Source organism: Alligator mississippiensis, chromosome 3, assembly GCF_030867095.1.
Source record: "Alligator mississippiensis isolate rAllMis1 chromosome 3, rAllMis1, whole genome shotgun sequence".
NCBI lineage: Eukaryota > Metazoa > Chordata > Crocodylia > Alligatoridae > Alligator > Alligator mississippiensis.
Window position 1 is genome coordinate 222,404,463 of NC_081826.1, and position 23,883 is coordinate 222,428,345.

At 39.6% G+C, this 23,883-nt stretch overlaps 1 protein-coding gene across 2 annotated transcripts in view; it reads right to left on the bottom strand.

Annotated features, from left to right (window-relative positions):
• Positions 1-2,234: 2,234 nt before the first annotated feature.
• The window catches only part of DMXL1 (Dmx like 1), a 140,774-nt gene continuing 119,125 nt past the window's right edge, over positions 2,235-23,883 (bottom strand). For both annotated transcript variants that reach the window (XM_059724916.1, XM_019478071.2), the window contains exons 38-44: positions 14,310-14,370; positions 13,625-13,752; positions 12,647-12,739; positions 12,042-12,133; positions 10,375-10,427; positions 5,296-5,513; positions 2,235-4,871 (exon numbers count right to left, since the gene is read on the bottom strand). In XM_059724916.1, the coding sequence (XP_059580899.1) occupies positions 4,647-4,871; positions 5,296-5,513; positions 10,375-10,427; positions 12,042-12,133; positions 12,647-12,739; positions 13,625-13,752; positions 14,310-14,370 (870 nt within the window). In that variant the 3' untranslated portion in view covers positions 2,235-4,646. The remainder of the gene's footprint in view (positions 4,872-5,295; positions 5,514-10,374; positions 10,428-12,041; positions 12,134-12,646; positions 12,740-13,624; positions 13,753-14,309; positions 14,371-23,883) is intronic.

The window sequence follows — 23,883 nt, forward strand, 5'->3', positions numbered from 1 at the left end:
TAAAAAATTATCCACTCCCCCATAATGTTGAAATGTTTGGCAAACATTGGTGGAGGCTTTAGTTTTTCTCCCACATGTATAGGCACATTGCACTGTTATGATTAATTCATCTTTGAAAGGAAAAAAATGAACTATGTACACACTTCCCATTGTAAGAAAACTGTTTTAACTCAATCAACAGGCTTTATAGGTAGAGTCAACTAGTATCTTAAACTAAGGGAAAAGAGGTGTGACTATGGTCATCACTTCCCCACTTAGAAGGCTGGCTCCAAGTTCCTAAAGTTAAACTTAAATTGATTTTTGTTACTTAAATTATGCCAAAAAGTGTCTCTGATTTGCTATGTCTAGTTCAGGGAGGAACATTTTATTCATAATTGAAAATACAAGAACAAACTTGTGTTGGTTGCAAATGCAAAAACAATAGCCTTCAGAATTATAGGGTTCTAATCTTGGTATGTAATAGGTTAAAGCAGGAGTGCAGTCTGCATGCAGCACAGGTTGCAGACCAGCTGTCACAGGTGGTGCATACCTCAGAGCAGCTGGGGCAGACACTGTGTGTGGATCCTGGAGTGGGCCCCACATGGGGCTGGTCCAACACATGCCATCTGGGTAAACTTGGACCCAGGGCCAGCACCAGGGACTGGGTGATGAGTTCCATAGGCCAGATTCAGCCCACAGTCCGTATGTTTAAAACCCTAGCTTACTGCTCCACTTATCTACAGCTACATAAAACTTAAAAAAAAAGTTATGGTCACATTTTCTACTTAGTTGTTAACAGTAAGTATCATTTTGTTGTGTGTGGACACTGTCCAGCAAAACCGGGTCCTGGATCTATGATCGAAGCACCTGGGTACTATCATAATACCCATAATAGCCGCAACATCCTGAAGGAAAATGAAATGGTATAAAAGTTTCCATCAAAAATATTTAACCACTCCTAACACTGTTGTGTAAGATGCAAAGAATGTTTACTACATCTTTTCTTTGGAAAAAAATGATACTCACTGAATTAAACAGCTGTATTTGTATCCTCCTTCCCTCAAAAGACAAGGTAATAATCCTCTGGGAAGAACAGACATACATAGTTGGGGGGTCTATGTTATAGTGTTGCAGTGAGATTCCACATCATTAATTAAATTAAATTTTATGTGCACATCTGCCAGCCCAATTAAATTAATTTAGCTGGGATTCTTAGGTGCACCCAAAGACAGAATTTGGTCTGCAGACAAGGGAAAAAAAGATTGACTTACATATTAAGTTGTGTGTCCTGACTATTATACTAATTTTTTGTACAAAAGACACATTTGATACAGAAACTGAAATGAGCAAAGAACAAAAATCCCACAATACCACTTTTCAGAGAACCACTCTAAACTGTACACTTTACATAAGCATGACACACTGATACTTAAGAGAACAGTAGGTCATAATACCACCAAAAAAACCCAACTGATTTGAGTACATTCTTCCCAACTGGGGACTATTCTTCCTTTCCAAGTAGTAGGCATATCCTTATAAAAGCTACCTAAAACTGCATTTTAGTTTTATTCTACAATTCAAAGTATCTTTCTGTCCTAACATATTACCATTTCAGTTAACCTCTGAAGAGAATCTGTATCCGTTCAGGTCAGATCTTTTACCAATAGACATTTTCTACAATCTGTCCTGGATACATGTGAAAACCTTTAATTCTTTTCAATGAAAATCTATTTTTATTCTTTATCAAGGAATCAAAAGTAAACTATCACTGGTTATGTAAACCCACTTTTGTCACTTGCTAGGTACCTCAAAGTATTTGTATTTGTAGAGTACAGAAAGGACACTCAAACTGGAACAAGATGGGCAACTACTACTTCAGTCATCCAGAGTTGATTCTTCCTGTCATCCAATTTGGACAACATTCAGTTAATTTCACCACTTGCTTGGGTCTCAGAGCAGCAGGGGAGAGAACAAACAGCAGAACCTGGTTGTTAAAATGCAACAAAATGGTGTGGGAGTGGATCATCAAGGTTAACTACGATATCTGGAATAACTACACTTTTATTGACTAGATTTTAAGTTCACAGTGTCCCTTTAAAAAGGCACAGGTACAAGAAAAAGATAACATACTTGTATTTCATTACTACCACAAGAAAAGTAAGATTAGTAAAAATTAACTCATCAAAACTGTCAAATATCAAGGAACCTTATACAACAGGAAACAACTGATAAAGGAAGTAGCAGCAACAATGGTGTTCTAGAAGGTTGAGTCTGCATGATCATTTATTTTAAAGATTACGGACGTGTGGTAAATACATCGTGATTTTACATCATTTTAATATTAGCTTACATTAACTATAAACAACACTTAGTTATTCCCCAACATTGCTCTTCTATAAGCACATAAATTTGCCAAGTAAATGTTTAAAGTGCAGTTCTACTTAGAAAATTGACTAGTATGACAGTGAGGTTTACATTTTGATGACATCCACATCAAATCTGCTCAGTTTCCAAGTGAAATGAGGATTTTCCCCAACTACCAGTGTATTAAACCAAGCTGGGAATTGGAAAGTCAAGTTATATTATGGCTTGAACATCAATATGAGTTCTGCAAAATAAAGATAGGCTATGATCTTGCAAATACTGAAGTGCTTCTGTTGCATGATGGCAATTTTAGTGACTTCAATGGGTGCATAAATGAATGCATATAATTATAGAAATTATAGGATTTTAGCTAAATTTTGTTAGGGGTGAGCCCCTGAGTTTTGTTACCTTACTAATGATAAGCAGTATTACAAATGCAGTCACTAAGCAGATACAATGCACACATTGAGCAGATCTGTTGTCAATAAAGCTGTGCCATTTTTAGACAGTGAGTTTTCTGGTCTTTTACTGTACTTGGTCTCAATCCAAGAACAGAACATTGAGGAAGAAATTAAAAACATTACTATGGAAGTAGTTGTATTATTTTTTTGAAATGCTGTCACAGGTCTATCCATGGCAAAAATATTCACATTTTGTTATTGCACAAATTTGTAAGTTCAGGTCATGTGCATAAAAACCCTCGACTTAATGTTTGCACTGCAACTTGCTCAATTCACATTTAAAATCATCGTAATTCAATTTACAAAATCTTGTTAGACAATTATACTTTGAAGATAAAAGTATCCTGAGAATACTACGAAGTTCATTTTGTAAGCCCTTCATTTCTATGCTTTATTTAAGCCAATAGGCCTCAATCTGAGAGTTTATTTTACATTAAATAGTTGTCATATTTATTTCACAAAATACCTTTTAGCAAAAAATTACACCATTTGCATTCAAGTAACCAGAGTCAGCTTCATACCTAGTTTATAAATCAAGCATTTATCAAGCTATCTACATTTTTAAATAAATCACAAAAAGCATAACTCAAAATAGTCACAGACATAGCTTTAGCTATTTTTCAAAAAGTTTTAAAAGGCTTTGCGCATTTAATATTTTGGTCAAACATCTATGCAATTTTACATTTGGCAAATAAAGCCTAGACACCCTCTTACTTCAATATATATAGTCTTTATTTTTTATATCATATGTAAATCTAGAGTATATTTTATACAACTGAAGCAGTAAAGTACTTTGTTGCTGATTTAAAAAAAAATTAAAATTAGACAAAAAACAAGTTAAGTGCTGGAAACAAATTCAGTATCTTTGGGTTAAAACAAAGTCACTGGAAAAAATGTATTTTTTTTTAGTTAGTTGTTTTCTCTTTTACAGGTGCTTAAATAAATACACTTTAAAGAAAAAAATCTAAATTCCTTATCCTGATCAATACCTTCATGTAGTTAGTTTGTTCAAGAGGAAAGCTTCACACACATCATCTTTAAATATTTTTATTAGGAAGATATCCACATAATATTTACAATATTTTTGAAAGGGAGTGTTTCAGGGTTAAAAATAGACTTTTAAAAAGATAAGTCTGCCATCCTGATGGCAGTGATTCAAGCTATCACATAGAAAAGTTACAGAATATCCTTCAGTTTCTTCTACCCTAAGTCAAAGGAAAGATCAGGGCAAGAAGCCTGGATTCCAGGACTGGGAGTGCGATAGTGGCTCATTTAATGAACACCTCTGTGTGGCTAGTCCCTGGTGTACCATGAGTATTTTCTTCCCAAACAGATTTGTTCAATTCCCAGTCAAAAAGGTGCAAATACTTACTCCAGTTGACTAGGAGTTAAAGTGAAAGTGAAAGATCTAGAGGAGAAGGTTTTATGGTTGCCACAATAAAGGGACATGTAATGTAAGGCTTCCCTTTGGACCTGGCTTCAGAGAAGACTGGTGTCATGTATGAGAAGACATTGTGCTTGAAGGCATTGAGTGGAGGTTATCACAAAAGGAAAAAAGTGAAACACTTCAGTAACATCTTCAGCATGTTATAAATATATATGTGTGTATATATATAATTTTACAGAGTCAATTATAGTTTCTACTTTAGGCAATATAAATCAAAGTCTAAAGGAGCCTGTTAATCTTTAAGGCATCAGTGCATCAGGGACTAAAGCTTCAGAAAATAAATATTAACATAAAATCAATTTTTTGTGGCACCAGATATCATTGTACATTACATTTGTTGGCCACTTCCATGGAAAATATTTTCTGAAAAGTTATGTACAGTATTGACAAAAACATTACAGCATAAGTTTCACATCATTTTTTAACACTTCATTAAATGGGCTAAATCTATCAGGCAAGATTCTCATCTTTACTGTCCCATCAGCTCCACAGGAGAATATGTGATTTGCTGGTCCGGTTTCAATTTGCATGACTCCTGTCCCAATGTTTCTGAAGATGGACTGTCGAGCATGCTCATTGACAAATGTATGCAGAAGATTAAAGGTGGATAAACTCCATACCTGAAAAATGTTATAACATTATTAATCTTGTTATGTTAGTAATGCTTAGGTACTCCAAACTTACTCATAATAATCATTTATTAATGAAAAACCAGACTACTTGGCTTGATTTTTTTTTTTTGTTGTTGGACAGTAACAGTGTACACCTCCTTTCCTTTTCAAATTATTTATATTAAAAGTAGTACTTCTTATTTAAATATGAAGACAACATTAAGGTAAAAATCAAGGTTGTCCAGTTAAGCACTAATGAGGTAATGCAAAAAGTTAAGGTTGAACAAAGAATGACAGAAGTTGAGACATAACAGATAAGCCACTTGGCTTGCCAAAGCATGAGTCTGGTCGAGTATTTGGCAGAATAATTTGAATTCATTCAAATATCTAGAATGGAATTATACCTTCCTCTACTAAGGTAAAATTAAATTACCTTTATGTTGCCCTCTGCAGATCCTGTAACAAAATATTCTTCTGTAGGATCCACTGCAATTGCTTTAATTGGAGAATCATGACTCTGAAAAAGCTGTCGTTGTTGCTTTTGTCGAAGATCAAGGACACAGGTAAATCCTTTTCTGCCGCCTGATAATAAAAGCTGATGTTTTGGAGCATATGCTAATACAGTTGCCCCACTATCATGGCACACAAAAGCTGAAATCCAAAACAAAAGGAAACTGTTAACCTTTTCTTCAGCTCTAATGGAGTAAAGTAGCAGCAACAGAAATATATGCAGAGTCACAGAGGATCAGATCACTGGTCCTCTAATTTCTTACCCTATATGTAATAGTGGCAAATACCATACATTTCCATGGAAGGTACAAAAAGCACTAAAGAATTCAATTAAGTAATAGCTTACCCACAGGGAAAGTACTTCTAAATCCCTATATATATGGGTTATTTTATATCCTGAGAAAAATCCTCATGCTCTCAAATCTTTCTAGGTTTTACCAAGATACTATGCATGTTTTCCACATAAAAGATATATATTAACCATTACTCTAATCCTGCTTAGATCCTTGCCTCAATATTTTATGACAATGAGTTCTCTCTCTCATCTGTGTTGCCTGTCAATTTCACTTGAACATCTCTTTTGTTCTTCACTAGTGAGAACAAGTTTATTATATGGACTATAATAGAAGACAGATTTTAGCTATCATAATTAAGGCTCAGCAGCTTTTGCACTGCTGAATCTGAAGTCAGATGCTGTACATTACCTGAAACCTGACACATTTCTGATGGTACACACTATTTGTAGGTTCCCTAAATAATGACATATTCTCTAAATATTAGAATTGGAAGCCATGCACATTCTATATTAACCTGGAGTAGTGATTTTAGCAATGGTCTTACACTGGACCTCTAGCAAATAGGATTTTAATTTTTCTATAACAAAGATGACTGATGATATAATATTAAGCACCAACACCAGCTAAACAAACACACAAATAAACATAAGGTCCTTTTAAAGGCCATAGTTATTGTACTGGTACTGAGGTGAACACATATGTAAAACAACAAGAGAAGGAGACAGGTGTCTTTCAGAATATTAAGTGTTGGATGAAACGGTACAAAAAGCTAATGCTATATTAAGTACCACATCAAAGATTAATTTATATTTGCACACTTGGCAAATTTGATGTAGAAACAGATATGTAGAACCTTATAACACTATTTCTGTATCACTACACAGACTAATGATGTGCCTTAGAAATTTATCACAGTGAGAGACACCTGTGTGATGCCCCAGAATTAAAGCATTTATAAAGCCAAATGAATGTGCAACAGCAACAGATACAGGGATCAGCAGCTTTATGAACTGTACTATCTATGGCAGAACGAACAGTAGTTTAAGCTAGCTAGAATGAGTAACACAAGCAAAAGATGGGAAGCACTGGATTTGGATAGCTCATACTCTTGCTGATAGCTAATGCTGAAACTAGTGCACCATACATTTACTGCTCTTGGTATCCATGCTAGATCAGAACTAGCATGTGTATTCGTACATGTTGCAACAACACTTGCATTTGGTTGCGTACCCTAAGATGTAATCTTCCAGCACAGACAAGCCCTAAAGACTTGATCTAATAGCAAGGATCATGTACTCGGGTGTTTATTTGGACACCCACAATAGCAAACATTTTAAAGTAACTTACAGTTATTTAAAATTAAAAGGATTCCACTGTCTTAGCTAATTGATTACTTAACCAAGTGCATTTTAATCAGCTGCTTAAAAAGGAGGTAACCTTCTAGTAAGGGTAGAATTAATTGTATTCATTATGTTTAAATTAATTATGAGTAAAGCCACGAGATTCTTAAGTAAGGGTATAGACAAATGTAACAGATGCATTTTAACTGTTTTAAAGGGGGAGGAGGAGTTGTCGTTCAGTAGCCTGCATCAGCTATTATATTGTGACTATTATCCTGGCATGACCCTGGGGAATGCAAGTTTGCAAAAATCACCCTAATTGTAACCCTAAGGCTTCTTGCAGACAAAACACAAAACAAAACAAAAATGAAACAAAACAAAGAACAAAACAACGCCCTCCCCTGCACTTTACTAGATGGAGCAGCACATTACTTTGAGCCGACTCGGTGGCATCTATAATAGATTGGGTGCTTCAGTGGGGCTTTTTGGCACTTTTATCTAAAGCCCAGTAAATCAGCTGTTAGATAAAAGTGCCAAAAATCCCCCATTAAAGCTCCTGATCTATACAAATGTTGAGCGAGTCAGGTCCAACTAAGGCGCTGCCTCTTCTGGGCTTATGCTGAACTCAATGCGGGGAGCACACTGAGTTTAAAGCACCGTTTTGTTTTGTTTCTTAACATCTGCAAGCAGCCTTAATGTAAAAGGGTTAAAGTTGGAGTGTGGAACGTTTGTACTGCACTTGCATGGCAACAGAGTCATGCAGATATACTAGACGCACCATATCAGTGCATAGCTGTATCTTTCAACATCAATTGTTACATCTGTCTATACCCTAAGGCTAGGGACAGAAGTTGCACATAAACCGTTTTAAGTGATCAGAAACTGATTTAAACCTATAACAGAACAAAAGTTCAGTGTACATAAACCAGTTTTAAAATGGCTAAAACAAGTTTAGGATAAACCTGGTTGAATGTAATATCCAACTTAACTGATCTGGCACAAACCAGTTTATGGAACTTCTGTCCCAGACCTCCTCCTGGTTTAAGTTAAACCAGAGTCCTCCAGCATCCCAGCATGCTATGCAGCCCTGAACTGGGCTGTGCTCTCTGCTCCAGAGAGCAGGGCTGGACCCACCCCCCTGCTCTCTAGCCTGAGCAGGGGCAGGGATGTAGCCAGACATGTCCTGGCATGGCCCCAATTAAGGCAAATTGGGCAAGGAGGGAGTTAATTCTTCCCTCCTCCCCCCCCCCACACACACACACAGCTGGGGTCTGACTGTCTGCAGGCGAGCGGTGGAGGCAGAGGGGATGGCCAGGACCTTGGCTGTGGTCCCCAAGGGCAGAAGGAATGGAGGGAGGAATTACACCCCACTCTGATCCCTTCACCTTAACAGGGCCATGCTGGGACAGCGTCTGGCCACGCACCTACCGCTGGAGCAGCAAGGGGATGGGGAGGGGCAGCAGCCTCTGTCAAGGTGCCCCGGGGGGGGGGGGGGGGGGAAGAGTATATCCTCCCCCTCCCTCCCTTATCCCACCAGCAGGGACTGCAGCCATTCTGGCATGGCTCCATTAAGGCTAAAGGGGAAGTGAAGGGGTTAATTCTCCCCCCCTGCCACTGGGGGAGCAGACTCCCTCATCCCCTGTCACCTGCCACTGTGTGGTGCTGGAGGAAGACTCTTCCCCCTCCTCTTCCTCCCCCCCTGCCCCAGGCTGCTGTGGGGTGGGGAGGGGGCCTCTGTATGGTGTTGCCCAGCCTGGCCCAGCTGGGGCGCGGGGAGTGGCTGTCACTGAGCCACAGCCGCTGGGGATGGCCCTGCCCCTGCAGCCCAGGCCGGCCCCACTCAGCCCAGGCCGAGGCAGCCACATGGTGGAGGTGGCTCAGGCCACAGAGCTGGGGCCCTCCCCAGTGGCTGCAGTTCAGTGACAGGGAAGCTGAGCCCTGTCAGTGAGAGCAGCCTGGCTCAGTACACATGGGTAGTGGATGGCCGGGTGGCATACAACCCAGGCTAGCTCGGAGGTGCCAGCGGGCTCAGAGCCCAGCAGCCACCCGCCACAGGGGCTTGTTGTGGACTCATTAGCCCCTGCGGCATCTCTGAGCTGGCCCAGGTAGCCCACTGCCTGGCCAGCCACCACCCACACACGCCAGGCCAGGCTGCTCTCACTGAGAGGGCTCAACTTCCCCATCACTGAACTGCACCTGCTGGGGAGGGCCCTGCCCCTGCGAGCCTGCCCAGCCATGCAGTTGCCTTGGGTGGGGCTGAGCAGGGCTGGCCCAGGCTGCAAGGGCAGGACCATCCTCAGTGGCAGTCACTCCCCCGCACTCAGGCTGGGCTGGGCCAGGCAGCACCGCGCAGAGCCTTTCTCCCTGCCCTGCGGGTGGGGTGGGGGGGACAGACAAGGGGGAAGAGTCCCACTCTGGGGCCAGTAAGCACTACACAGAGGCCCCCCCTCCCTGCCCCATGGCAGTGGGGGAGAGGGAGGAGAAGTGGTGGGGAAGGGGGGAGAAAGAGTTCCCCTCTGGGGCTGTGCAGTGGAGCTGTGTGCTCAGATTGCTCCCTGCTGTCAGGGAGCTGCTATGGCAGGCAGAGCTCTTCCCCTCCTCCTCCTGCCATGGAGGTCTGGCCATGCCTCCATCTGGCCAACCCTGCAGGCCAAGGTAGGGATTTAAACCCCTCCCTCAGTCATACTCAGGCCTGCCAGGGCCCTGGCCATGCCCTCCTCCCCACCCCGCCAACTCAACTTCCCTGTGGAAGGGAAGGGAGGGCTACTTTAGCCCCACCAGGGTTCTGGCCTGGGTCACTGCAGGCATGTGCCTGCATTTCCAGATTGAAAAGGGAATGGTCAACCACTTGCAAATTGGTTCAATCTCTGCAGATTAGACTAACCTGCAAATATTGAGTCAATTCAAGCTCAGGCTTTTTGAATGTCTGCCCCTAGCCCAAGTACGGCATAACATGCAGCCTTTACTGCAGTAGCTATATTATATACATAAGCGGGGAGTTGCTCAATTTATTTGAAAATAAAAGAAGGGTTTTGTAGATAGATACTCTCCACTGGCAAGTTGTAACATAAACTGTACCTGCAGAGGGGCAGATCCTCAAATGATGTAAACTGGAATAGCTCCACTGAAGTCAATGAAGCTATTAACAATTTATATCAGCTAAACATCTACTCCAATTTTTAAAACAAATTTCCAAGGTAGTATGGAGAGAGGCTAAGGTAAAAGACACTTTACAAATACATTTATAACTGATGCCATCTATGTGATTTGTTCAACTTATAAGAAAAACAATTCAGAAACATCTTACAATTTTTAAATGATCCTTTCTTACTGTAACTGATTAATTTTGTTAGTGTTTTTGCTTACCGTGCACTAAACAATTTGCAGGACCAACCAACGTATCCCATAAACATATATTTCTGTAGAAGGGGTAAAAGAGAACGTATTATTTCACTCGACTCAAATGTCAGAGAGAATTATTTATTTTTACACACTTGAGGTTGGTCAGCTTATATGAATTTAATTCTACTTAAATTCAGTATAAAGCAGAAAAGATAATGTTAAGGTTGATAAAGCCCAAATTACTCTTACGAAACAATTCTCACATCTGCTTAACATGCATAATATAAAGAAGTACATGAGTAAGGGTGAAAGGGAAGTTTACAAGTAATTAATCACCCATTTGGCACTTCATGCATAGATATTCATTAAATACATGAACATACACAACATACATACACAGTTCAAATACATGCACATTGCACTGTCATCTTTGTTCTTGTGCATGATTCGTGTTAACTAACTGCATGCCTCTGGCTGGGCTTGTTCCAAACCTTACAAAAAATGATTTATACTGGGGAGAAGGGACATAGGCAGGGTTTCACTCTGATACCATCATATCCCCAGCTGGTAATGAGAGACAGTTAGAGATGTTAGTCTGAAGCCAGGCAAAAGGCAGAGCAGGGTGGCACCTTATGAACTACAAAGATTAACTGATTGGCAGGGATCCTGGTTTACCGTGATTAAAAAAAAATCACAAATTCTCTGATAAAAATTGCAAAATTGCAAACTGTGATAAAAATCCCCAAATCTGTGGTTAAAATGAAATGCCCCACACAGCCCTGCTGGTGTCCCTCACTTCCCCTGCCCCACTACAGTTGCCCAGCCCTGCTTGTGCCCCTTGCCTCCCACCCACAGCCCCTGTCCCTCAGGCGCCATGTCTGCAGCCCCTGCATTTGTGACCCAGGGCTTGCAGCTGGCTGGGTACTCCAGCCGGGAGGGCGGTGGATGGGGCTGCAGATTCTCCCCTCCTGGCTGGAGTGCCTGGTTAGCTGCAAACCCCTGCTCTTGGCCAGAGTGCCCAATGTGGATGTGGCTCAGGAAGTGTGTGTGTGGGGGAGAAACGGGGGTCTGCAGCTGGCCGGGCACTCTGGCCAGGAATGGGGAGGCTGCAAACCCCACCCTCTCTCCTCCCAGCCAAAGTGCCCGGCCGGCTGCAAACCTCCCCTGCTCCTTCAGCCATCTTCCCCCCCCCTGCAACCCTGCCCCCCAACCCCTAAGCCCCACTTACCTCCAGCAAGAAGAGTGAACCTGAAGCAGTCTCCAGTAAGTGTGAGCATCGGGCCCCTCCTTTCCCCCTCTCCCTCCCACTCTGGGCAGGGTTGGGGATTTCTCGCCCCTTTTCAAAACAGCTCTTGCAGGCTGGAATTCAGCAAGCCTGCAGAGCTCTTTGCAAAAGGGGGAAATCCAGGGGTTTCTCTTGTAAAAGGGAAAATCCACGTTTTCTCTGATAAAACCGTGAAATCCGTGGTTTTCTCTGTTTTTCAGTGGGAAACTGAAAACCGGGATCCCTGCTGATTGGTCACTAAAGTGCTGCTCTGACTTCTGTTGGCTGGTACGGACAACCTCAACTGCAGAAATCTTATTTTCACAAGAAGATAACCTGGATCCCAAACAATATCCTACAGGGAAGCATAAAAGAAATACTACTCAGTGTGCGCTCATCATTCAAGTTTAGTTAAGTGAGTTTTTACCTGTTGTCAGTAGACTGTCCAGCTGTGGCTATCAAAGAAGAGGAACTGATGAAAACAAAATCATTGGTGGTTTTGTTATGACACTGCCATGTCTGAAAAAATTACAGTACATAGTTAGTAACTATGCCACAAAGACAGCTGTAGTGTTAACATGGCACCTGGATTACAAGAATATATACTACTTATTGTATTCAAATCAGCAAAGTTAAAGAATGTAAAGCTCAAGACGCACTATATTTATTCCAATGACTGTAAACTGACTTTAAATTCCTTCCCAAAATTTAGTAAAAACTGCAAATAAAAAATGTTTGATTTCTCCCATCACACTCCCTTTGCAAAGCACTTAAAATGGCTAAATATTTTACATCTAATATCTTTCTTCCTCTCTCCTAATTAAGACATAGGAAAATTAATTATCTTCCAAGTGCAGTTTGTAGATATTATGGTAATACCAATTATTATTATTTTAATTTCAAAGACAAGCTAGCAGTAGAGTTTTAAACTACTAAAGAATCTGAGTAGATTTCAACTATTCTGAAGTAACAAGCAAACAAACCAGACAGTACAAAGCAAGTTTATAGAACTATGTTTATTTTATAGCTTACCAGATATGGTTTGGGGGTGATTCCAGTATGTGGACAACACTTCCAGTTTGTCTGGTATAAACTTATATATCCATCAGCATCAACAATCCCAAACTGAGGAGAGAAATTTATACACAATAGCGCACTATATCAATACATAAAACTTTGTATGTTATTATATTTAAGATAAAAGATAAATTCTACCACCACCAATTTCATTTCTCCTAATGCACTAATTACTGTGTGCCTAATTTAATTCTGGAAAGTAACTGCTCCAAGACCACTTCCCAATATTATATGGCTTCAAGGCAACTTATCAGCTTACTGTACTACTGTGCTAGGAATAGTAAAATTTCACTGTACATATTATTTCTACAGCTGGACATTACAGTGGAGAAGGAATGGCTAAAGTTAAGGAAAATGGAAGTTTTGGTACCTTCTGGTATTTAGCAGGGGCTTTTTGTTTCTGGGTTTGTTTTGGGGGGTTGTTTGTTTGTTTTTGTTTTTTTAACTAGTCTTAGATTTAATGAAGGCTATTACTAAATCAGCAACCCTCCAAGAACACTGGTTTGGAACAGTAGTGTCCAGACTACAGATATTTTAAATAGTCTGATATTCTTAATACACAAGTACCTACCTCTTAATATACAATGGTATATAAAACTTGCGTTTAGTTTTACTAGTTTGAATTTTCAAGTAGATACTGTTCCTGCCAAAAAGTTCTAATACACCACAAGCAAAGGGTTTAAAAAAATCTGTTTTAACTTACACTTCAGCTATGCTGTTGGCATTCATTTTTTAAATGCCTAAAAAGCAAATATTCAGCAGAGAAGGAAAGCCTTTCAAAAGAGTCATGCTACTCCATTCACAACACTATAATATTGTTATAATTATAAACAGCAAACCAACACAGAATAACTCTTCTGGATTTACAGGGGGAACACAGGGACTACCAAATGATAATGCATAAGGTGAGTAGAGAGTAATTTTGTACATTACCTTATTTCCCTGATGATTAAATCTCATCCGTGTTACCCTTGAATTGCCACCAGAGCGGAAACATGTAATTTGTTGTGCATGGCCCCATTCAAACATTCTCACGCTACCATCCTGAGCGCCTGTCAGGTCTGTAATAGGAAGAAGTTAATTAAATAACCTTTTTGATAAATGCTCTACTAGTTGAACAGAAAAAATGCAGGCTTCATTCAGGAAAAGAATGAGTCACCATATGCCTCAAGAGGGGTGTTTGTGCAAAAACAAGCTTGCAAATCACCCAAAGAACAATCTTATTTCCAACTATTTAGTTGGTCTAATAAAAGATATCACATCTACCCAAAGAACCTTGTCTGACAGACTTTTAGCAGCAGCACAATAATGCTTAATTAATGGTGCTTCAGTCCCCAGTATTCAAGTCTAGTTAAATTCCACTGTCAACACATCTCCTGTTAGAGATGTGTCAACACATTGCCGCCTCTTAGAATTGTTTAAATGGTCAAGTCATAGCAAAACACAAAGCGATTTATTAGGTGACATCAGCATTATACCCCCTCCCCCATTTTTCTTCTTCTCTTCTAAAAGGTTTAAATATGCTGCTGTGCTTGTATAAATGAGTAATTCATACAATGTATACATGTATAACAAATACAGTACATTAAGACAGTGCTGGTTAATACAGTAAACTTACAATATGGTAGAGTTGGGTGGGAAGCCATTCTTCTGACATTATTAATAGCCTTCTTGAGCATCTGTTCAAGACAGATAATTAGATAGTTGAATTACATAACTAACAAAACACTTACTGGACTATAGTAATTAGTGATGGGAAATAGGTTTCTCTTTAGAAATTCCTATTGAAAGCAAAAGGACTTTTTTTTTTTTTTTTTTTTTAGAAATAGTCATTTAAGTCAATGGAAGCTGAAGTTTCTCCCAATACTGATATATATTAAAATATTACAAAATTTTTATTAACCCAGATACATGTAAAGCTTTTTGCTTCATAGTTTTACGGCTCTAGGTATAAACACTCCTTAGACTGCAATCTTACCTCTTTTCTTGCCAATTCCTTTCTGATTCCATTAAATTTATTGGAATATTCCTGAATATTGTAAGATAAGCAAAAGAGAGGCAGAAGCAGAAGCATGTAAAAGAGAGGTAAACAGAAGCTTTAACAAAAATAAATAGGAGGGAATACTTGTTTTTTATTTCTATCTAATTTATAATCATTGGCTGAGAAAGAATTAGCATGATTTATGGCCATCCACTAGTAAACTAGTAATATAGCTTACTCCCAAAAAACCAAAGATGTTCAAAAGCAGCTACTGAATTCAGAAGTAAAAATCCCAGAGACTTGCAATAATGGCTTTATTCTAAATCCCAAAGGCTCCCCCCCAAAAGTACACTGCTAAAATACTAAATTGTCACAGGGATAATATGCACCTATGGCTTGAAAAATATTAACAGGCACTAGCCAGAAATATGTCAGCAAAGTGGGGCAGCAGACCATGACCAAGTCAAGTCCAAGAAGAACACCCTGGTTAGAAGCCCAGTTTCACCATACTACCCTCTTAAGGGAGAAGGGAACACAGGATCCATCAATTAACACATTCTGATTAGTAAAAGATGTCAAATCTAAGGCTCCATTTTCTTTACTTATTTACTGTCTCTAATCCCCAGAGCTGTCCTGCTGTTTGTGGAGAAGTCTCAACAAGGCTGCTCCTCAGTGCCTCGTTAACTACACTACACTGCCATAAATTGGCAAGCACAACAGACAGAACTGTCTACTTGTGTGCTCAAGAAATGAGAGTACATTAGTTCATATTCTGAATATTACCTTTCTAACCAGAAAGCTTTCTGAAAGCGAGACAGATTAAGTTCTGCAGAAAGTCTGTTGCTTAGACATCTGCAGTCATCAGGATGAATTACTAATTCTACACTATCAAGAGTCAACGAGGGGAAATTTTTCAAACCTTCTTTCGTAACTCTGTAGAATACCCTATCATTACTTATTCCTTAGAGCAAAAATAATTTGCATGTAACATAACACACTACCCTTCTTTACTAGTGAGATATACAAATTAAAAGGCAGTGTATAATGAGTCATCTTTATTTAGCATTATGAAATAAGCTTATCTCTCACCTAAGCTATTAGGAAGATCTCTAATACATAGCTCTTCTGGGCATTAAAGCCATCTTTTTTACTCAATGGAGTGACCTGCTCCCTAGCTGACTAGATTATGAAGCAGACTGGCATCTTTTTAGTTACGCAAGTAGGCTCTTGTAGGCTAAGATCAAGTTTATTACAGGATAAGTTTTCAGTGTTGGTAGCTGAGCAGCTTCATATTTACCCAGGACAGATGTGTTTCTGAATAAAGCAACAATACAAAAAAGAAGAAAAGAAAAATACTTGTGCCTCCAAATAAGTTCAGTTTCTGCAGGGAACATGAGTGGCAAATTTTAAATGATAGAAAAGGATCTATTCTTGGTAGGATAATGGAAAGAAAATCAATACACCTCATTTAAGTTACTAGGAATAAGTTGTTAGAGACTGAAAGAAGTCAGTGTACTTCCATCAATATTGTTTAAACTTTTAGGTAGAGAAGGTCCAAAAGAAAGTTCCCATCCCTTTTCTTTGTCAAGTTAATGGAAAAGTCTGTAAAATAAAATCTACACAAGGACTTGAGAAATCATACATACTGACATTTCATTAAGCTAAAATGAAAAAGAGATATGTTATTCTGCAACTGGACTACCAACTATACTTTCTATTCCACCATCAGAATAAATTAGTCGTCAGTTTGCTTATTTCAGAGGTCAGCGGCAGAGAAATATTCCTCAAATACCAGAAGACAGAAGTTGAGAATCTTGCACAAGTTCTGCCCCTGTGACATTTATTATTTCCCTGTTCAGCATGGTGCATACATAATACAAAGTACATTCAATTCTAGGAAGAAGTACTCTTTAACTTTCTTTTTTTAGCAATTATTTACAGGACAACTGTTCTACATTAAATGTTTCAGTGGAACTTATCATCAAGTGTTAAGCTATGCTGGAAGACTTTTTGGAACTAGAGTTGGGAAACAAGTCTAAACAGTTGCAGAATAGTACAAACGTTATAAGGCTTTCGGTGCAAGTTCTCTAACATGTTGCTTCACGGCCCCAAAAGGCAATATATGTGAAGGTACGTCATTTTAAAAGCTGCTGACAGTTGGGATTCTGTGGTCTCAAAATTCTTACGGATTATAATGGGCGGGTGGGAAAATGAGTGAGGAGAGGCACCTGCTTAGATCCTTTGGGCCTACTCCATAAAAGACTGAAGGTAATAACACAGGACCTGAAATCTGACAATCAGCAAGGTGTGCTAAATACCAGTGTAACTTGTAGTTACACCTGCTTACAAGACAAGTCGATGCACTGCCACAGATGCTTCCACTAAGCTAACCATAAACCCCCTAGGTCAGGTGTCGCTAACCTTCTAGCAGCAGTGGGCCGAAGTAACAGAGTTTGGTTCAGAGGCAGGCCACTCTGCACTCACAAATCCCTCTGCTGCCACTGCACTTCAGACCTATTCGCTCCTGCTTTATTCCTGCCACTATGGATCTGTTACCAAGACCTTGGCTTCACAGGTAGAATCTTGACTGTAAGCTGGAACCATACCATGTGACCCCTGCCGTTGGTAGCATATTGCTATCTGCTTTATTGTGAGGATAGAAATATGGTGCCAAACAGTGGTACAGACACAGATGAAAACATAGACAGGCTCCTCCCTAAAGAACGTGTAGTTTCTCACTCGTGCACCAAGTATTAGCTTAATGGAAAGGAGAAAGAAGAAAAGCTAAAAACAGGTTTTACAGTCTCTAAAATTAATTTGTTTCTTGATATTACCTTAGAAGGTTCCATTACTTTCACCATGCTGTGTGTTTTTAAAGTAATGAAGACAGGCAAAGAAACAAGTGAGAAATTTTACACAGAGTGAGGTAGTAAAAGTTGAGAAAGCAGAAGGAGGAAAAAAAAATACTGGAAGAATGAATTAACTCCATCTACTGCTTATTACATGAGAAAGAAGGCTAGCAAGAAATCAGGAGAATGAAAGTGGTCTGAAGAGGCAGGAAAAGGCACATAGCAATAATAGATACTATGTTACAATAAGTAAGAAGCCATCAAACCATGATGTTGTGTGGATTGTGAAATAGCGCACCTGATCAGAGACCAAATATCTATACCACTGACTTATTTCACTTTGTGAAAAAAGGGTTGGAGAAGGTGTTCTTCCTCCCAAAAAACTTCTTAGAAAAACCTTGGATTGATTGTGCTCACACAAACAGTATGGAAAAAGGGCAAGTAAACACCATCCTTGCATCCATGCTTGGGTTTTTTAACCATGCTTGTAAACCATATCTCCATATGCCCCTCTACATGCACTCAATTACCATTCTCAACTCTTATCCTTAATGTTTTATATATCCAGCTTAATCTACCAACGTTCTTCAAGCTACTTGAAGACATGAAAGCCTAAAAGAACAGCTCATCTCAAGTCTATGCAGATGGGCTGGAAGATGCAGATCTATTTTGGTGCTTCTCGTGCCACCTGAAGTGGCTCCAACTAATTATCTTTCAGATAAGCAATAGGACTTACGTTATTACAGCAGGCCTACAATATAGCGATCTTGTGCCGCAGGTGCTCAGAAGACCCCAGTATTCACAGCTTGCTGAAACTGGCACAGCGCTAAGATGGGCTGACCATCTCTCAAGAAAACTTGGCACTCGCCTACCAAAGAAAGTCTTCTATGGCAAACTGTCAAATGGAGTACGCTTTCATGGCACACCAAACAAGTGGTACAAGGCACCAAAGAGTTTCGGTATCGACCCAGAGTCGTGGAAGCAAATTGCTCACAACCGTCCATCCTTGAGTTCCCAAATCCAGAATGGAGCATTGGCCTTTGAACAGCAACACGGCAGAAGCAATGAAGAAACTCAACCAAAAAAATGAAAACCTCCTGTCCTCACTGCTCTCCTGCCCCTGCTGCAGCAGATTGTTCAAAGCAAATATCGGACTTAAACGTCACCTACATACTCACATGACCTAGCCTCCTCCCCCCATTTGTTCTTTTCCCTTTCCTTTTTTTCTTCTCTCTCTTCTTTCTCCCTCTCTCTTTTCTCCTTCCCTTTTTCTTTCCCACTTTTCTCTCTTCTTCCCTCCCCTCCCTGGATGCAGTTGTCTTCGCCCATGAAGGATGAAAACGAACAATATAAAGAAATACTCATTGTCTGATCAGTTGGATGGAAGGAAGTATTGCCAAAAGCAAATAATCCTCCAAAATGCCAACTATGAAAACTGCATCCCCATGACAACCTGTATAACTGCAGTATTCCACCTGGATCGAGACTGAACCTGTGTTAGCAACTTCTTATCCAGCTCTTAACTTCATTTCAGATTCAACACATGTATTTGAGATTTAAGGTTCACATGTCTAAGATGTCATCTGATGCTAATGGCCCTACATAGATGGTGAATAGGAAAGGCAAGAAAGGAAGGACTACTCTTTGGGTCATTACTGAGGTAGTATGAATAAACCCAGACTCAGCAAAAGTGTATTAGCAGATAATCAAACTGCAATACAAATAGTTCAATAAAATACCATAAGCATCTGACTCGCGTGCACCGTATTGTGAGCTATCTTTGTATAACAAGAGGCCTAACACCTGACTGATAGGGAACCAAAATATTAGTTAGGCAGGTTCTGCTGGAAATTGTGCACCCCCATCTTGATAACTGTACCCAAGAAAGGTGATAGCACTGTCTTGAGGATTAAAAACCAAACAATGTAAGTACTCCACCATAAGTTATTAGGTAGGAAGCTTAAGAGATCAGTCAAAGCTGGTTATGTAAAAAAATGAGATGAGTTTCCACACAAGGTACTGTGGACATTAAGCCCACTTTGAGAATTATCCCCCTCTTCCCCAAATACAGACTTTAAACTTTTAAAATAGCAGAGGTGACAGTCAAGCTAGTTTTTAAACAGGCTTTTTAAACTCTCTATGCAAGAAAAAAAAAAAAAAATCATTCAACCTCCCAACTACACATTACTACCTGGAAGAATATTTGGTCACTATTCATTAGAGAATAATTATTCAACTTGTGTAACATTTTCACGCTCCAAATACCAAAGACTATTTTTTTCACTTAGGGGACACAGTTCCACCATTAATTTACCACGTCAGGCAGCATTCTCCTGAAGGTCCCTCTACCTCCCTGGCCACAATATTTTCAGTTATGGTCATATGGTGCTGCACCCAAGCTAATTATCCCAACCACAGCACTGCACTATCATGGCCATAGTACTTCTGCAAAGCAAGAGAACAGGTTTCACCACAGCACTGCCTTTAGTGGTAAAGACGGTAGAAATATACCTTAAAGTTACTTAAAAAAAATGCTAGGCACTTTTTTTAATTCAGACAGCATTTTTATGATTCTCTCTTCTGGTCAGTATTAGTACAACACCCATACAGGCTTTAATTTGCCACATCCTATATTCTATTTCAAATTTAAGGTATCTAGGTTAACAACACATTTAAAACGAAAGGGAGACAAGGAAGGAACAGATGGACATTTGTAAGTCCAGCGCAATTAAATGTTATACTATGATTATTCCGACTGCTTCATTTATATAGTAATACTGTTCTTCCAACACAAGTTTAGTTTTCTTTGTTCAGGTTTTTTGTTTTTTTTGTTTTAATAGCTGCAGGAAGATGCCAGAGTTACAGTAAGAGAAATAAAAAACCTTAAACCATAAAACGTCTCTCTCAATTCTTGTGCTGGTGACTAGTGGTAGCAGTTAATAAGTTAGTTAAATAAACTAACAATAGATTTGTTTCTCATGCTTGTTTAAGTCCTTTTCTGTGTTTCTTGTGGACTTGGAAGAAAATGCTTGATTTAGCTTTACATTTACAGTCTCCTGGGAGCCTTCTGTTAAGGAAAGGAAGGACAAGTTCCCTACCTTTGATGGTGGACACAAATCTCTAAACAGTACTACATCACCTCTGCTAGAATTTCCTTAATTCCTAGGGCTCAAATACACCTGAGCAAAATTTTGGCTTTTGAAAGAAAGAGATATTGCCAAACTGCCAAGGATTGTGACACCTATAAGTGATACTCAGGATGTACCCAGACACATGCCCTTCTGAATTCCAAGTAACAAACACCCTGTGAAGGCAAATATTTCGGTGAAAGCTTTTCATTCTACTCTAGTGGAAGATTTTGCAATATGGATACTTGCATGCTTTAGTTGCGTGTTTTGACCTTAACTATTTCATGGAAACCAAGCAGCCGGATGGATTCAAGTTACCAAGATACAAACCAGGGAGCTTCTAGGTGAACTATTCAATATTGTTTTTATAACCCTAAAAAAGATAGGGGTTAGGAAAGTAGCTCAGCAACTGACAACAAATAGGAAGAACAATTTATACAGAACAAGATTGCCTAAAATTTTAAGAAATAAACGTAGCCATACCAATATAACATGGCATTTAGTTCAACATTTTGCTTATAACTCCTAGAACGCATGTTTTCTCCACGGTTTAATTCACCCACTGTCCTGTGTCCTGCTAATTGAAATGGACCAGATGGAACTACTTTTAGAGCTCACCAATACCACTCCTGCACTGACTGAAATGAATGCTACAGAATCACACTCATACCATATACTAAAGCGGCTGTATACTAAAGTATTCTGTAGTAGACTGAGTTAATATTTAGATACTTTACACCCCCCCAAATAAAAATGGTCAGCCTAGAGTGTAGAGTTTATCAAGCCCCAGGCATCAATCTGAAGTCCTGATACAAACAGCAACAAGCTACCTCACAATTCTGGATGCTAACACTTCTGAGTTGTGAGTGTCAATTCATAAACATATACTTCTTTCTGGGTGCTCAGGTTCGGCATTTGGATTTAGCTCATCATGAGAGCAATTTAAGTTTTTTACCTGAATCTAGGTTTTTTTTAACCCCAAATTTTTGTTCAAGTCTCTTTTTACTCTGACTAGTTACTTAAGCAGATGGTAGGGTTAACTGACCCCTTATACAGCAACTAAACCAGAGGTGTGTAGCAGAAGATTTCATAAGCAGAGTGCTTACTTCATCAGATGCTGTGAAGAGACTGCAGGAAGCAGAGCTGCTAAATAGAAAGCACTGATCAGAACACAAAGTGTAGAGAAAGGGAGAGGAAAAAGGTATAGGCACCCCTGAGAGGCAAAGTGGGTAGGGGAGAGATAACCAAGCCATTAACCAATCGAGGGACACAGGCAGGGTGGATAACAATCAATGATTTAAAAAAAAACAAAACACAAAACCCCCCCTGGATTTTAAAAATTTAAATCAGACTTTTTTATTTAATCACTTTTTTTATTTTTTGGTAAGGATTTTAAAAAAAATAAACTTATATAAAGATAGTTTTAATTTAAGAAATGTTAAAGCTCAAAGATATCATCATGGAATAGGGATTATAACTTCTAATTGTATACTACTTGAGACAATGTATTCATGTAACCTTTTTAGAAGAATTCTATAAATCGGTCACAATAGGCCATGGACTATATTAGGGCCCAGTCTTATGTGGCTCCCAGAGGCTCCTCTATAGATTAGTAAAAGATTAAAGAAAACCACTCTACCCCATGGGACTCAGTGCTCAGTCAACAAGATCCCATTTAAGCATGTCTGTGATGCTTAGTTTCAGTTCCCAAACTGTGGATTTGTATCTCCAGAGAATATCCTTGTTAACAGAACCATATGGAGAGGAGAGAGAACAGACCTGATTACCTACCCATGAACTCTATTGTCTCTCTGCAAGTGTGTGTACACAGAGTCAAGCCCTTACCTTTCTCTAAAAGTGCAAAGTTTCAAGAAGTTAAATGAATAAGGGATATCAAACAAGAATGCACTTTGTGTAGAAAACAAGTATTACATCGAGGCTTCCTAACTAGTGATTTAAAACATGATTTAAATCTATTTGATTTAAATCAAATTCACCCTGGACATAGGGCTTATAAAAGCTCTCTCAGGAATTGGGATAAAAATCCAGAGCCTCAGTTTAGAACATACTTAACCCAATACAGTCTGTAGATAACTTGTTCTGCAATCTCCTGGTCATTTTCAAAGTTTTGTCGCGTAAGAATGGCCATGCTGATGTCAGTGATGGAATGCCCATTTGATAACACTCCTAACTACCTTTCTCTAGGTTACTTAACCCATTTAATTTACTGAAGACAGACATCTTTTGATTAGTGCATCTGAAATTCAGTGTAGTACCTTAATCCATGAATTTTGAGGAAAAGGATGAGCAATGCTGTTACACCTCAGCTCTGTATTCTTGGGCAACCCTGGCACAGGATGCAGTCTGTTTGACTTCACAAAGGACTCACCCCCCCTCCCTCCCCTCCTCTACCTAAACGAAACTGATTAGATGCAGTGAGAGACACACCTAAGACCCTCCAGATAAGGGTGACAAGAGTGAACCAACTGCCCTAGGTCTCATTTGCATCCGAGATGGGAACCAGATGACCATTCATTTACATGAGAGATGGAGAACAGAAAGCCTGAAGCAGAGACTGCAGTGAATTCTGGGACCAGAGAAGCAGGGGAGCACTGCATGATGGGGAATCTGTGCTTCAAATGTTAATCAACCCATGTTCACACACACCCAGCTCAGCATTTATCAGACCAGTTCTAATCTGGATTTGCTAAGGACTCCCCCCCCCAGACACACACACACCTCTAAATTTAATAGGCATCTCGGGCCATAAATTCCCCGGTCCCACTATGGGAGGCCTATTTAAACTTGATTGACTAAAACTCGGTTGCTGGGTTAGGGAATGCTGAGGCAAGAGACTGAGTCCGAGGGGGTATGGGCAACATTTGAACAATGGTTAAGGGTTCATCACAACGTCCAGCCCGTTGGAACCCTAATCACAGGTGTTGTCATACTTTTCCCAAGACAACTGGTGGGAGTCCTCTCCACAAAAGGTTATGAGCACCCCAATAATTGCTTTAAGTCTGTTAAAAGACTATAGTAAAATCTGGAAAAGTCATGCTAAGCTGAGGCTTGTGCACAACAAGTAAAAATCCAAAATCCTGATGCTGCAAGCTATCTATTGTTCCTGAAGAAACCATGAGATATCCCATCAGTATATCTCCCATCCATAGGAATCTCAAGATGGCTCCCAAGTATTTGGGTTACTCCCTAATCTTAAGTGTTTCCTGATTATCA